This window comes from Malaclemys terrapin, chromosome 1, assembly GCF_027887155.1.
Source record: "Malaclemys terrapin pileata isolate rMalTer1 chromosome 1, rMalTer1.hap1, whole genome shotgun sequence".
NCBI lineage: Eukaryota > Metazoa > Chordata > Testudines > Emydidae > Malaclemys > Malaclemys terrapin.
Window position 1 is genome coordinate 202,780,540 of NC_071505.1, and position 16,476 is coordinate 202,797,015.

Sequence of the window (16,476 nt, forward strand, 5' to 3'; positions counted from 1 at the left end):
GATTTTGAGCACTGATTGGCCTTTGCAAAGGCATCTACCTTCGTAGCTTTTCAGGAGTGTTGCTCAATAGCATGATATCATCAGCAAAGTCTAGGTCTTCTACACATTTGCCATTACCCATGACATGCCAATGTTTAGGTTGCTAATGCACATCTTCATTATTCAGTCTATGGCGATGCAAAACAACAGCAGAGATAGAATGCAGCCAGACTTCATGCCAGTGTCCACAATGAACCACTCTGTTGTTTGGTTTTTCATCCTTCCATAGCATTTTGCTTCACTGTACAACGCTGTGATGATGTTGATGACTTTAGCTGGAATTCCATAAGACTGAAGAATATTCCACAATGTATGCCTATACAGCTGTCAAATACCTTTTGGAAAAAAATCAATGAAATTGGTAAGGGGAGCCTGGCATTGTATATGTTCATCTTCTACAGTCCTTAGTGTGAATATCTGATCCATGCGTGTGAATATCTGATCCACACATGATTACTTGGGCCTGAATCCAATCTGTTCTTCCCTAAGCATTGCATCCATTGCCTCTTTTATTCTGTGTAGTTGTAATATTTGTAATAAAGAAGATTTTCCCTACAAAAGAGAGTAGTGTGACTCCTTTCTAGTTGTTACAGTCAGTAAGATCACCTTTTTTGGGCAGTCTGACAATGAATCCATGTTTCCACTGGTTGAGGGGGAGTCTCTTTTTCTGAGACTTCGCTGAACAGCTCTGCCAGTTTCGTTAGTCTGGTAACGTCATGTGCGCTTAGCATTTCTGCTGTGATTTGATCATCAACCCCAGCTTTGTCGTTTTTCAGCATCTTGATTGCAGCCTGTGCTTCTGATATCTCTATTGGACTGATGTGGAGATCAGGATAATTAACTGCTATAAAACATTGTAAAGCAATTTTGGAATGAGAAACCTCCACAGATGTTAGGAATTTGTACTAATTAAGCAGCAGTAAGAGCAATTTCCTTGATCACATTGTCCTGCTAAATGACTGATGGGGGTTATAGCTTTTACCCAACACAACAGAACTACGTGAAATAGAATTGTACTAAAAGATTATATTCCCACCTATCACTTTCAATACCTGCACAAGTACATCACGGCTTATAAACAAACAGCTATCAGTTCTTATCAGGTACCACCATTTTTTTTAAAATAGCAACAAAATAGAGATTGACATAAGAATATTTGTAACAGGGGGGCTTGGAAGGCCAGTTGGCCTACTGGTTGGAAACTTCCTGCCTCCTGCTTCTGTGGTCGAGGTGCCTCAGTCTTTAAGGAGGAAGGTTAGTGGGACCCGGGCCCTCCCACTCCACCGGGTCCCAGCCCAAAGCCCTGTGTAAGTCAACCCCTGAGTAGAGGAGCTCTCAGCAGGGAGTCTATGTCCACTGCCCTGGGCTACTTCCCACTGTTGCCCCTTCAGTTTGGGGCATGGCCCCTATAGTACAAGTTTCTGTGATGCTTGTCTCTAGTATTGCCCCCTCATGGACCCTGGGCGGTGTCCTGCTGCGGTCCCAGCTTCCTCTGGCAGGGCAGCCATACGTTTGGTGAGGTGGGAACCCCCTCAAGATCTCAGTGCTTCGGACACCCAGGCTCCTTGTGAGCCGGGTGCTCCGAGACCTCTTTCTCTGCCTCTTTTGGCCAGGAAGATGGTGCTTGGTTACTGGTGGCTACTTCAGGCAGCAAGCTGGTGATCTTTCCCTCAGGTAGGGAAGCAGCTAACTCCTGCCTCTTTGACAGTCAGCCCCGAACTGAGCCAGGCTCCCTCCTTCTCTCCCTCTCCAGGCCTGGCATTGGCTGCAGGTGGAACGAGGCGAGGCTAGCTGGGCCCGAAGGCTCTCTTTAACCCCTTCCATGCTGATGGGCGGTTTCTCTGCTTCACCACACTGTTGTTCAAAAATCAGGACACACTTGGAATTGTGAGGAGAGGACCTGACTGTGATGGAACCGCTCAGCAACCTAGCATTTGTGCAACAGTGATTCGTTAGTACTACAGATCAAACTTGTTCTGAATGAAGGAGAGAAATCTTTGGGAAGACTCACTATCCCAGAAGAAATGACACACCAATATCAAGAGGACTCCTTCCCTGGGACAGAAGTTCATTTATGGGAAGAAAGGAGAAGGTCCTTCCTCTCATTCACTCTGCCGTCATGCTTTGGCCCTGCCAGGGAAGGCTGATATGGCATTCAAGAATGTGGTAATATCTCTCTGAGGGAAAGAGGTGGTGCTTCCTCCCAGGGCCTTAGAGAGCTTAGCACAGCATCCAATTCTTAACTGACCCTTTGATCACTAATCCTGGACAAAGGTACAAAGACATTTAAAAAGCTAGGCCTAGAAACTTCTTGGATGTTCCCTTTCATGACCAGCACCACCCAGAGGAGTTTTGGGAGCAGCTTTAAAGTCCCAACTACCTGGAGTGCTACACAGTACCCACCACAGAAGCAGGTTCTTCACACCTGTACCAGCCTCCTGATGTCAACAAAGCCTTCGAACTTGAACTCTCGTGACTCAGTTTTTCTCAGCTGGTTGCCTACCTACCTCTCCTGTCAAATTCCTTCTGCTATCCTCCCACTATTTTCCTTCAATCTTTCCCTTCACAGCATCCCATGGGTTAAAACTTTGTGGAAACTGATGGGTGTGGATGTGCCCTTACATCTTAAGTAGTAATTTTTAACATTTAAGTAATAACGGTCAATAACAGGCCATTTTAGAATGAGAAAAATGTTTGTCAATCTAAAAAACAGGTCATTGATGGTGAGTTTAACAGATTTCATTACGGTGAGAGACTGTCACTTGTCACAACAGGATTAAGGAATAAATAGCATTATCTTTGGCAAGCTTAGCCTTTATTGGTTGCAAGCTGATCAGATATTGACTGTGGTGTGTACGGTTGTGGCGTCAGTGATATCTGAAGGGGAGATGTGTGCAGTTAGTAGCATTGCCACATTTACCCTGCCGTAATCTGAAGTCATGCTGCGTGTGCTCAGTGCTGGTGACCTCGGATGGACTGGAGTGGACGCATTGCTTCGGTACCCAGAGCTCACTGTGCCTTTCATGTTACCGGGAAGGGTCTCCGCGTCATTGTTGTTCAGCGAAAGAGTGCTCCCCCTGAGGAGACAGGACAAACAGATTCCTGATTTCAAAACATTGGCAACACAGCAAGTGGGAAAAATAGGAAACAAAGGCCTGGTCTACACTAGGCGTTTATGTCGAAGTTAGCGCCGTTACATCGAATTAACCCTGCACCCGTCCACACCGCGAAGGTATTTAGTTCGATATAGAGGTCTCTTTAATTCGACTTCTGTACTCCTCCCCGACGAGGGGAGTAGCGCTAAATTCGACATGGCCATGTCGAATTAGGCTAGGTGTGGATGGAAATTGACGCTAATAGCTCCGGGAGCTATCCCACAGTGCACCACTCTGTTGACGCTCTGGACAGCAGTACGAGCTCGGATGCTCTGAACAGCCACACAGGAAAAGCCCCGGGAAAATTTGAATTTGAATTCCTTTTCCTGTCTGGCCAGTTTGAATCTCATTTCCTGTCTGGACATTGTGGCGAGCTCAGCAGCACTGGCAATGATGCAGAGCTCTCCAGCAGTGATGGCCGTGCAATCTCAGAATAGAAAGAGGGCCCCAGCATGGACTGATCGGGAAGTCTTGGATCTCATCGCTGTGTGGGGTGATGAGTCCGTGCTTTCCGAGCTGCGCTCCAAGAAACGGAATGCAAAGATCTACGAGAAGATCTCTAAAGACATGTCAGAGAGAGGATACAGCCGGGATGCAACGCAGTGCCGCGTGAAAATCAAGGAGCTGAGACAAGGCTACCAGAAGACCAAAGAGGCAAACGGACGCTCCGGATCCCATCCCCAGACATCCCGTTTCTACGAGGCACTGCATTCCATCCTAGGTGCGGCCGCCACCACTACCCCACCAGTGACCGTGGACTCTGAGGATGGGATATTGTCCACGGCCGGATCCTCGGACATGTTAGCGGACGGGGAAGATGAGGAAGGAGAAGAGGTGGACGAGGCAGTCGACAGCACTCACAACGCTGGTTTCCCCGACAGCCAGGATCTCTTCATCACCCTTACAGAGATCCCCTACCAACCGTCCCCAGCCGTTACCCCGGACACAGAATCTGGGGAAGGATCAGCCAGTAAGTGTTGTAAACATCTAAACATTTATTTTTAACAGAACAGGAATATTACCAATTAAAAAAATGGGTTTCTCATGATTAGTTTGCCCTAGGCGCTTAACGGTTCAGTCATGGGCAGTGCAACTATTGAAAAAAAAATCTAGCAATGTCCAGTTTTGCATGATTGTCCTGCCCAAGCCGCTCTACTGTTTAGTCACTGCTACAGCAGCTAGAGTAAAATGCGGTCTATATGTCCGGGGATGGAGCAGAAATCCTCCTGTGACATCTCGAGGAAGCTCTCCTGGAGGTAATTGGAAATCCGTTGCATTAGGTTCCTGGGGAGAGCGGCCTTATTGGGTCCTCCGTAGTACGACACGTTGCCGCGCCACGAGACAAGCAAGTACTCGGGAATCATTGCTCTGCACAGCAGGGCGGCATACGGCCCTGGTCTTTGGAGGCTTTCCCGGAGCATTCTCTCTTTCTCGCTGTCAGAGATCCTCATGAGGGTGATGTCGCTCATGGTGACCTGCTTTGAATGAGGTAGGGGAATGTTAGTGTTGGGACTGCTTTACCGTTCCTTTACAGAACTGTAACCGCTGGTTTGCAGCCACGCGGTGGAGGCGGGAGAGGGGCAGCCGAAAGGGATCGTTCCCGGGGACAGCCGCGAGGGTGTGGGACAGGAGCAGAGTTCCTGCTTGCCGGATTGCTGGCAGCAGGGACCGACATTGATTTCAATGTGAAATGAGGCCATTGCTAATATTAAAGTTTTAAGCTGCCACGAGTCTACGGCTTACCATGTCTGCCTGCAACAGAAATTCCGTTGTCCTGACACGGTTCTCAAATGTGCTGTGCAAGACCCCAGGCACTGAATGCGAAGGCCGAGAATTCGACCTTGTGCTGAGTGCGCATGTGATAGGTGCTGTGCATGGTCTTGTTCACAGAGAAAGACTATGTTCTTTGTTCACAACTACATTTATCTTTCTGAGGAATTCACTCCTTTTCCCATTCCCACAGCCCCATCTGCGACTGTCTCACAACCTAGCCTGGCATCACACTCCCAGAGGCTAGCGAGGATTAGGCATAGGAAGAAGAGGACACGGGAGGACATGTTCTCAGAGCTTATGGCCTGCTCCCGAGCCCAGGCAGCACAGCAGACCCAGTGGTGGGAGAACTTGTCCCAAATGCAGCAAGCAAACATGGATCGGGAGGAGAGGTGGCGGCAGGAAGACCAGCAGGCGACTCAAACCCTGCTTGGACTACTGAGGGAGCAAACGGACACGCTCCGGCGCCTTGTGGATGTTCTGCAGGAACGGAGGCAGGAGGACAGAGCCCCACTGCAGTCCATCTCTAACCGCCCTCCCCCGCCACCAAGTCCCATACCCCCCTCACCCAAAGTGCACAGAAGGAGAGGCGGCAGAGTCCACGCAAACTCTCACTCCACCCCTGCAGAGAGCTCTAGTAGCAGAAGGCTCTCATTCCCCAAAATTTGACAAGTTCTTTCCTTCCCGCCTGACACAAGCCCCCGTCCAAGTTTCACCTCCCAGTTCCATGTGTAGTTGATAATAAAAAATATGTTTCTGTTAACTAATGTTTCCATCATGTTATTTTGGAGGAGGGGGGGAAAGGGGGATGGTAATTGGACAGGACAGTCACCTTTGGCAGGGTACATAGGCGGGGGCAGGTACAGCAGCAGGGCACATACACAGTGCAGTGACTAGTTGCCCTGGTCAGTCTGGGAGGTGGTTTTCATGTTCTGTAGTGGGGGGTGGGTTGCTCTGTGACTTTGTGGCGGGGGAGGGCAGTTACAGATCTTAAGCGGCGGTCCTTATGCAGGATCACAGAGCCACACAGCAGGAGATCTGTAACCGTCCTCCCCCTGCCACAAAGTCACATAGCCCCCCCATACACACAGTCCCGATCAGGAGGGGTGACAGGCTCCGTTGAAAGAACCAGCCCACCACAGCGGAGCCTGTCAATCCTTGAGTTTAGAAGCTTCATTTGCGTCACTACACTACACCCGCTCCGCACCACAATCCGCGTCCCAGTTTTAAAAAATTCCCGCGAAAACAGTAGTAAAGAAACGGTGTTCATTAACAAAGTAGAACTGATTTTATTTCGAAACGTGTGTTGGAAGGGAGAAGGGGGTATGTAACTGGAGAGGATAGTCAACATTAACTGGGTAAAGAAACGGGGGCAGGTTCGGCTTCTCTGTACACAAACTTTACAGTCACAGGTTACCCTGCTCACTCAGGAACCTAGCTTTCAAAGCCTCCCGGATGCACAGCGCGTCCCGCTGGTCTCTTCTAATCGCCCGGCTGTCTGGCTGTGCGTAATCAGAAGCCAGGCTATTTTCCTCAACCTCCCACCCCGCCATAAAGGTCTCCCCCTTGCTCTCACAGAGATTGTGGAGCACACAGCAAGCTGCTATAACAATGGGGATATTGGTTTCGCTGAGATCACAGCGAGTCAGCAAGCTTCTCCATCTCCCCTTGAGACGGCCAAAAGCACACTCCACCACCATTCTGCACTTGCTCAGCCGGTAGTTGAAGAGTTCTTTTTCACTGTCCAGGGCGCCAGTATAGGGCTTCATGAGCCAGGGCATTAGCGGGTAGGCTGGGTCCCCGAGGATGACTATAGGCATCTCCACATCCCCAACAGTTATTTTGTGGTCCGGGAAGTAAATACCTTGCTGCAGCCGTCTAAACAGACCAGAGTTCCTGAAAACACGAGCGTCATGAACCTTGCCCGGCCATCTGACGTAGATGTTGGTAAAACGTCCCCTGTGGTCCACCAGTGCTTGCAGCACCATGGAAAAGTAGCCCTTTCTGTTAATGTACTGGCTGGCCTGGTGGTCCGGTGCCAGGATAGGGATGTGAGTTCCATCTATGGCCCCACCGCAGTTTGGGAATCCCATCGCTGCGAAGCCATCTATGATCGCCTCCACGTTTCCCAGGGTCACTACCTTTGGCAGCAGTACATCAACGATTGCCTTGGCTACTTGCATCACAACAACCCCCACAGTAGATTTGCCCACCCCAAACTGGTTCGCGACTGACCGGTAGCTGTCTGGCGTTGCAAGCTTCCAGAGGGCTATGGCCACTCGCTTCTGGACAGTCAGGGCTGCTCGCATCCGGGTGTCATTGCGCTTCAGGGCAGGGGACAGCAACTCACAAAGTTCCAGGAAAGTTCCCTTCCGCATGCGAAAGTTTCGCAGCCACTGGGATTCATCCCAGACCTGCAGCACTATGCGGTCCCACCACTCAGTACTTGTTTCCCGTGCCCAGAATCGCCGTTCCACGGCATCAACATGACCCATTGCGACCGTGATGTCCTCGGCGCTGGGTCCCCTGCTTTCTGAGAGGTCTGTGCTACTCTCAGACTTCAGGCCATCACCGCGGTGACGTAGCCTCCTCCCCTGATTTATCTGCATCTGCCTCAGGGAAAGGTGTATGATAAGCTGCGAGGCGTTGAGAGCGGCCACAACTGCAGCGATGGTCGCAGTGTGCTCCATGCTCGCAGTGCTGTGGCGTCCGCGCTGTCACTGACTAGAAAAGTGCGCGAACTGATTTCCCGCCGGCGCTTTCAGGGAGGGAGGGCGGGAGTGATGGACGGATGACGACAGTTACCCAAAAGCACCCTGGACACATTTTTTTTACCCAGAAGGCATTTGCGGCTCCACCCAGAATTCCAATGGGCAGCGGGGACTCCGGGAACTGTGGGATAGCTGCCCACAGTGCACAGCTTCCAATGTCGACGCTTTCCCCGTTAGTGTGGACTCACAAAGTCGAATTACTGTCCTTAGTGTGGACACACACGTTCGACTTTGCAATATCGATTCCAAAAATTCGATTTAAGTAAAATCGAACTACTCTCGTAGTGTAGACAAGGCCAAAGTTTACTAAAACTATCTTGTACCAGATAAGCTACATGTGATCTACTCTAAGGGTGGATCAGCTACAAACACCACATGGAAACTATGAATCTATATCTGGTGGCATGGAAGGGAAGAATTAGGTGACGGTTGGTTGGAGATATTGTCTGTATACATTGCTTGATGCATTTATTCTCAGAATTAGGAACATTTTAAACATGTCTCTGGTATACAGCATTAATATAATCCAAGAACTGCACAAGATTTGTTTTCCTGCATGTTTATTTCATAAGTACACTTATTTCCAGCAGCTGATTCATTGCTCCGCACATGGCATTCCCCATCACACTGTCCCTTGCTTTGCAATAGAAGTTACTGCGGCATGATGGTTCTGGATGCACCTGCAGATTCTTTCAGTGCCAACAGACACTCCAGGTGAGTCGGCTGGCTCAGCTGCTCCAAACCTCTCCATCTGTCTGTCTATCTGTCTGCTCCTCAAGAGGGACAATGCTCCGCACTGTCCCATTTGCCTTGTAATGAGAGTTCCTGGCCTGAACAAGCTGGCAGTTCCTACGTGACTCAGCTCACTAGTGAAATCACACCACATTTTTTGCCAACTTTGCAGTCATTCAACAAAACTGACAGAAAGAAACAGCATTCAGAATACAGGAATCTGACTATTAATACTCAGTGTTATCATCTCTAAATGGGCACTGATCCAGTAACTCCAGTCCCTGCCACCAGGAAAACCTGATCACAGGAGAGACTGGGATTACAACAGAAAGGTGACGGAGGGAAAACATTGCTAGAACTGAATTGACATTTTCACCCATATAAACAAAATGTCACTAGCCTGCTTAATAAATCTTCAGGGGTCTGTTGGCGTCCCCTTCATGCTAGACATGACACATGAGGGACACCTTTGCTTGGTTTATCCTGTCATATCATGTTTTGAATAACTGCACTGAAAACCTCTTTTGCCACACTGGTGACTTTTATAAGAGCCGCCGCTGAACCAAGGAACAAAATTCTTGACTGTGACAGCTAATGTCCCTCTAGTAACTTAAGTTAGAATACAGACTCATGAGATCAGTGTTGTATTCAAACTGAACCTATCCTATTTGGAGAGTTGAATACCCCTTAATAAGAAAAACACTTTGATGCCTTCTTATCTGTGAATGTAAGACTAAAATACTCTGCCACCCCAAAGAAAATGAAATATTTTAGGAAGAGTGGGGAGGTGACCGATGTGTACTGAAGACCCCTGGATTTTAGTTCAGTGATGGCTCCATCAGTGAAAAGTTCGTATCAAAGAATAATTTTTAGGGTTCTCTCCCAACCCCCATCCCCCCATTGATTTATATAAAGACCTGACTCAGTATTGTTAGGAAAGAAAGCTAAAACTATTCTGTGTCAACTGTATTCTAGTGTTGCTGTTGGGTTTGGATTCTCATACCTCTCAACTTTCAAACTTGCAATACAAAATAACCAGAACGTGGAACACTTGGGTTTTGTTGCAAGTCACACCATAACTGAAAGATTGTAATGGATTTTAACTAATAAACCTGTTCTTTAGGATGTTTTCTCACTATGTGAATTAAAAATAAAAGTTGTTAAAAAAGAAAGCTTGAGAAACAAATTCCATAATGTGTAACCATAAGAAAACTTATGTGCATCATCAACCGGATTTGAAACCAGGACTTTCAGAAACACAGCGGGGGGGGAGGGATAGCTCAGTTGTTTGAGCATTGGCCTGCTAAACCCAGGGTTGTGAGTTCAATCCTTGAGGGGGCCATTTAGGGATCTGGGGCAAAAAAAAGTTGGGGATTGGTCCTGCTTTGAGCAGAGGATTGGACTAGAGGACCTCAGTCCCCACCAGCTTGGGGGCCCCGCTCTGAATCAGCAGCAGCCAGGGCCCCAGGCATGCGGGGCGGCACCCCCAACACTACTAGTTCCTGCACCTTTGTCTTCCAGGACCGAGCATGCTGGCCAATGGCACTGGCCCGCGGGGGCCCCCCCCAAAGCACAGGACCCAGAGCAGTCACCACGATTCACCCTACCCAAGGGATAGCTCTGCACCTAGGGTCTTGGATGAGATCGTGCTCAGGTGGTTAAACTGTCCTGCTGCTCACACAACCATGGCTACACTTCTGTTTTTAGCATGCTATCTTGAACAGAGCTCGCTCGAGTATGTCTACTCAAGCCAGAATTGCACGTACCAGACTAGTGTAGACATACCCTGAAGGGAGGCAGTCATGCAGTTAGAGGAGTTGTTACCAACATGTTAGCCAAGCACATAGATTGGCGTTCATTCAGTCTGAAACAGCAGGGCGGCTAAGTAAATGAGATTTAGGTCTCCATTTTGGAGACCTTGGTTCTTTTACCGTTTATGCTAGAAGTGACCTTCTGCAGCCTCACACTGAATTGTCAAAGATCCATGTATCTTTGTTGGGGTGGAGCAAGCCAATGTAAGAAGGGAGCTCATGACATCCTGGCTCTCAGACCAGTGCAGCTTTCCCTAAACCAAAGGTGTTGGAGCGAGAGTGTATTCACATTCTTTTCTTCCTTCCCTTTTGTTGAATATTGTTTGGTTTGGCAAGGCTGCTGAAAGAGGAGGCCAATTTATTCAAAAACGGCAACAGAGAAAAATCCAGGACATTGCTGGCATCTGAAGAAGTGAGGTTTTTACCCACGAAAGCTTATGCCCAAATAAATCTGTTAGTCTTTAAGGTGCCACCAGACTCCTTGTTGTTTTCACTGGTGTTGGAAGAAGCTGTTTAAGATTTTTTTATTATGATGATGATTATGATTTTGCAATTCCAAGCAGATGTATAGGATGGTTAAGAGAGATTTTGATGCTATTTTTAACAATTAGTATTTAACTCTTTAAATTAACAACAAAGTATTGTGACAAAGTTCCTCCTCTATCTTGGTGGGTACTGCGCTTATTGGCGGATTTTCTTGCCTCAGAGATTCACCATGTGGGTTGGGGAACAGCCCAGAGAACTTCCCCTCTGGGAGAACCCACAGTCCGGGTCAATTGGGAGGTTTGGGGGGAACCCGGGCCCGCCCTCTACTCTGGGTTCCAGCCCAGGGCCCTGTGGACTGCAGCTGTCTATAGTGCCTCCTGTAACAGCTGCATGACAGCTACAACTCCCTGGGCTACTTCCCCATGGCCTCCTCCAAACACCTTCCTTATTCTTACCACAGGACCTTCCTCCTGGTGTCTGATAATGCTTGTGCTCCTCAGTCCTCCAGCAGCAGATCCTCTCACTCTCAGCTCCTTGCGCCTCTTGCTCCCAGCTCCTCACACTCCCACCACAAACTGAAGTGAGCTCCTTTTTAAAACCCAGGTGCCCTGATTAGCCTGCCTTAATTGATTCTAGAAGCTTCTTCTTAATTGGCTCCAGGTGTCCTAATTAGCCTGCCTGCCTTAACTGGTTCTAGCAGGTTCCTGATTACTCTAGTGCAGCCCCTGCTCTGGTCACTCAGGGAACAGAAAACTACTCATCCAGTGACCAGTATATTTGCCCTCTACCAGACTCCTGGTACCCCACCGGTCTGGGTCTGTCACAGTATACATAATAAATGTACCTTATGTATGTGCCATTGTTACTTTTTTAATCTGATAAGATATGAATAAGATACTATACTGTAAGCATCAATATGAGCTCTTCCCTAGTCATTCCAGACAGCACTATCTCAATGAATTCAACCTTTCCTATAGGCAGTGAGGTAATTCAGTCAACCAAACAGAGTCGCTCCTGAACACACAGACATGTCAAGATGTGCCTTTAGTAGCTCTATTGATACAAGCCACTGATTTGGACGGTGAGGCTGAGATGATGGATAGAGGTGAAAAGTGCCACGCTGAATCAACACTGATGGAAGAAATCCTGAATCTTGCCACTGGCTGAGGCCACTACTTGATGTTTAGACCAACCTACGACCCACCAGAGCATTCCTAATGCCCATGGCCTGCTTCAACACAATATACTAATGGCCAATTCATTAGCATTTTGTCGTCATGTTTACATCATTTTAGTTTACACAAGTGTGTAAATAGACAATACTATACATAAAAACAACCTGTCTAAATACATATGAAACAAGCTGAATTTAAAATATAAATCAATACAGGTGACTTTAAATCTTATTAAAATATGTAGAATCTGTTTGGCCCACACAAGGTTGGGCTCGGGTTCATGTGACCCTCCTGTGTCATAAGGTTGGGCACCACTATTTTAGATGAAGCCCAAAGGGAAAAGTATTTTTGAAGGTTTTGATGAGTACCTGTAAGTGAAGGTGAAATTGCAGCTCAATAGGCATACTCATGCTAGCTTTAACCTGGCCAGAACAGGTAGCTATAGTAGTGTAGACATGCCAGCATGGGCTAGAAACCAGACCAGAAGTCTGCTAGAGGCTCTGGACATGTACTCTGGTTGCTAGCCTGTGCTGCCGCATCTACACTACCTTTACCACAGGTATGCCTACTCATGCTACAATCACACCTTCACTTGCACCGCAGACATAGTCTAAGGCTACATCTACACTATATGCTCAGGGTGTGATTCCCTTGCTTGTGTACGCGTACCCACACTAGCTAGTACAAGTATAAATCGCAGTGTAGCCACAGAAGCACGGGTTACGGCAAAACAGGGACAGTTTAGCTATGCTGAGCACATATCCATCAGTTTCAGGCAGATTTGTCCTTGACCTGGCTAATCCATGCCTCTACAGCCACTATCCCTGCTACCATGACTACCCTGCTACTTATACTCATGCTAGCTGAATGGGAGTTAGTGCGAGTATGTGTACACAAGCAGGGGAATCACACCCGTAGCTCGTAGCCTAGACACAGCCTAAGCTTTTGTACTATGCTCACTGCAGCATATCTGAATACCCACTGCAAAGTCTATTCTGCCTGCTTTGCAAAGCACATACTACAGAAAGGAACTTTAATGAAGTGGGTGATCTACTTCTTGTTCTATCTGAGGACACTGCATCGTATCAATGCTAAGCAGTAAGATAGATTCTTGAAAGCAAAGCTCTGAAACCCCAATCCTTCCAGTTAAGCAGAAAAAAATACCGGTACAAAACAAAAAAGAAACAGCAAAGAGCCCACATCTGTTCTAATAAAACTTCAAGGCACAAATCATGGCTGTATACAAAAGGTCCAATTACCTAAAGGAAACTGCATTTGGATTCTAGACAAGAGTTGACTTTGAAGTTGGCCCGGCTAATGAGATCTGTTCAGAGTGAATAAAAGCAGACTGATATTTACAGTCTCCCTGAACTCTCCCAATCTTTCACCTTCTGCAGTACAATTAATAATTATAGTCAACAAATCAAAAGCCAGGAGGGAAATAAGTTGCTTGTTTAAATAATAGGACTCATCTGTAATTCATCAATTATTATGATGTTCTTTTCACATAATACCATTCACAATGAACTTGTCAGAATGCTGCCAAGGAGATTAATATTCAAGTTGCTGTTCATTTAATTGGCTTGGAAGTTTTGTATTTAAAAAAGCTACAGTTTTATGTTTATTCTTGGAAAAACACAAATATTGTGGCAGTTCTTTCCCCATCATCTGGGACCAGATTTTCAAAAGAGATTAGGTCCTATTTCAGGCACAAAAATAAGTGGCCAGATCTTAAAATCTATGAATTTTGAAGGCTAGAAGAAACCATTATGATCATTTAGTTTGAACTCTTGCATAACACAGGCCCAAGAACCTCACACAATAAATTTCTACATCAAGTCTATAATTTCTGGTTCAGCTATAGCATATGTTTTAGAAAGACATCCAGTCTTGACTTAAAGAACTCAAGTGAAGGACAATCCACCATGTACCCTGGTAGGTCTTTCTAATGATTAATTACCCTTGCTGCTAAAAATTTGCACCTTCTTTCTATTCTGAATTTGTCTAATTTCAGTTCACAACCACTGGATTTCATTATGCCTTTTTCTGCTTACAATGGAGTAGAAAATGGGTCTGCTCTGCAGTGCCCTCTTCAGGGCCACGCCTGGTACAATTGTACCAGGCCCTCCCACTGGAGTCTGCAAGGGTCTGCCCCTATAGCCTGTGCTGTAACTCTGTGTCAGTCTCTAAACAGTCATGTAATAAAACAGCAACTCAGAATTTGGCTCTCTGCACCTTAAGACAAAGACGAGGGGAAAAAAAAAAACCTGAAATGCAAGTGCTTATTTGCAGCGCTTAGGTCAAGGCCCTGGCCTGGGGTTAGCCCCGAGGAGCTCCTCCTATGTCCCAGTCTCACCCAGCTCTGCCCCTGACCAAAAGCAGGCATGCCTTCTTTAACTGGCCTTCTGGTTCTTCACTGGTCAATATTTTTCTTGGCCCTTCTAGGCCTCTGGAGGACTGTCTTGTTGGTCACCTGGTCTGAGTGGATTTTCCTTGGGCAACAAGTGTCAAGATACTGATGCCTCCAGCAGGAGACAGAGAAGGTCTGACAGACCCCGTCACAATCAGGTGCTGAGGTCTTTTAGCAGCCTGGCAGCAAGTTCTCAATTGGAGCAATGTGTCATAGCTCCCCTGAGGTATAGCAATTTACAGCAGTTGATTATGTGCCCCCTTACCCTTATTGCAAGGGCTGAGCGCTACAAAATCTAGTGGTTTGTGACTGCTTGTTTGGAATTACCATCACAGTGCACCAGGGGGCTGCAGGCCTTGCCCAGCACCATCAAACAACCAGAAAAACTCACTGCTTAACAAAAAATTATTATTAATTTTTAAAAGTACTTTCACATGTACTCTGTTCATTCTGTTGCCTTTTTATGGAACGAATCTTGTGGTGTGTTAAGAAAACACGTTACAGAGCAGTGGGATCAATTGCTCTCATTAGATAATGAGGACAGAACAAGCAGTAAGGAGCAGCACAGAAAATTTACTTACAGTTGCATAACTGTTCTTGTTATTAATAGAACAAATTGCTCTGGGAGACTATGGAATTCCCATCACTTCAGATATTCAAAGCTATGTGTAACACTGATCTATTACGGATTGCTCAGGAATAATTAAATTATTTTTGCCATGGTATGAGACCCACATGCTTTAAGGATACCAGCACAGGAGTTGGGAGCAGACCATTCTTAGTGAAAGCCCTGGACACTGGAATTAGTTCCACCCTTTGCCCCCAACACCACCAGAGTTCATGTCTGTGGGGATGGTGTATTTCCACTTGTGGGAAATAAGGAAAACAAACCCATCCAAGTGTTCAAGTGCTACTGTATATACGTTTTGAGTTGCTAAAGGATATTCTAAATTTCTGTTTGAGCATAAAGTGAAATTACACTATTTTTCAATCCACATCGTAAGATTTCTAGGCAGGTGAAAAAATCAATACTGAGTGAACACAATTTGTATCCAGCATAATTTGGGAAAATTATGCAAATAGGAAAAGTAGTAAATATCAGTTGGCCAAATTCTGGATTTATTTTTGCACATTACAAAATCTGCATTCAAAATATGGGCATCAGGTTATTTAATACTCAACAGTATTAATGTTTGTAAATGGGCAATAACTGAGGTCTCTTACACCAGGAAAAACTGATCAAGGAATTAGATAGAATCAGAATAATTATGGAAAGACTATGGAAGTGAAACATTTTAAGAGCTCAACTGACATTTTGCCCAAGTTAGCTATTGCGGTCAGCTTTATGCTTGACTGACTACAGGCTCAGTTTTGCAAGGTGCTGAGCAGAGCTGGCCAAGGTAAGTGACCAAAAAGGACAAACTTTCCTGAAAAATGTTGACATTTTTCAACCAGCTCCAGTAGTGCTGAGCACTCAAGAGCGCAAAAGGCTACACAGGACTGCTCAGTGCCTTTCTGGATCAAGCTCTGAGCTATCATCAGACTTCTCTGTCCCTTACCTGTCAGAACAGGGAGTAGACCTGACACTGCGTAAACTCTGGGCATCAGCCTCTGAACTGCTGCTTCTTCCATCTTCAGCTTTCACACTGGCGATTTCTCCTTTGGTCACTGCCCTGATGGCCTTCCTGAGGAGCATACATTAAAAAAATGTGAAAATGTAAAGCACACAACTCTTAAGCCAATGTTACTTTTGTGAGATCTTTCCTATTAGAAAAGAGAGCAGGCAATGGTTCTGATAGCACCATGCTGTGCTTCTAGGGGCTATGTGTTTTGAGTATTGCTGAGGTCAAAAATGGACGAGGCAGTCACAGGTTTAGTAAAATGCTCACCTATCTCTCTGACTCATATAAATAATAATAGTGCCATGTATATTACAGTAGCAGTCAAAGCATGCCAGGAGTTGTACAAACACATAAGAAGAGACAGAGCCTGCCCCAAAGAGCTTATGAACTAATTAAAAAACAAACAAACACAGAGGCGGAAAGGGGCATGAAAAAGTCCCTACTTAATAGCAGGATGATTGTTAAATAATTGTGGCTGAGCTGCAGACAAGACATGGAAAATTGT

General features: G+C 46.4%; 1 protein-coding gene across 2 annotated transcripts in view; it reads right to left on the reverse strand.

Moving 5' to 3' along the window:
- SYTL5 (synaptotagmin like 5) overlaps positions 1–16,476 on the reverse strand; it is a 125,773-nt gene that overhangs the window by 43,443 nt on the left and 65,854 nt on the right. For both annotated transcript variants that reach the window (XM_054005897.1, XM_054005898.1), the window contains exons 6-7: positions 15,909–16,034; positions 2,960–3,116 (exon numbers count right to left, since the gene is read on the reverse strand). In XM_054005897.1, the coding sequence (XP_053861872.1) occupies positions 2,960–3,116; positions 15,909–16,034 (283 nt within the window). The remainder of the gene's footprint in view (positions 1–2,959; positions 3,117–15,908; positions 16,035–16,476) is intronic.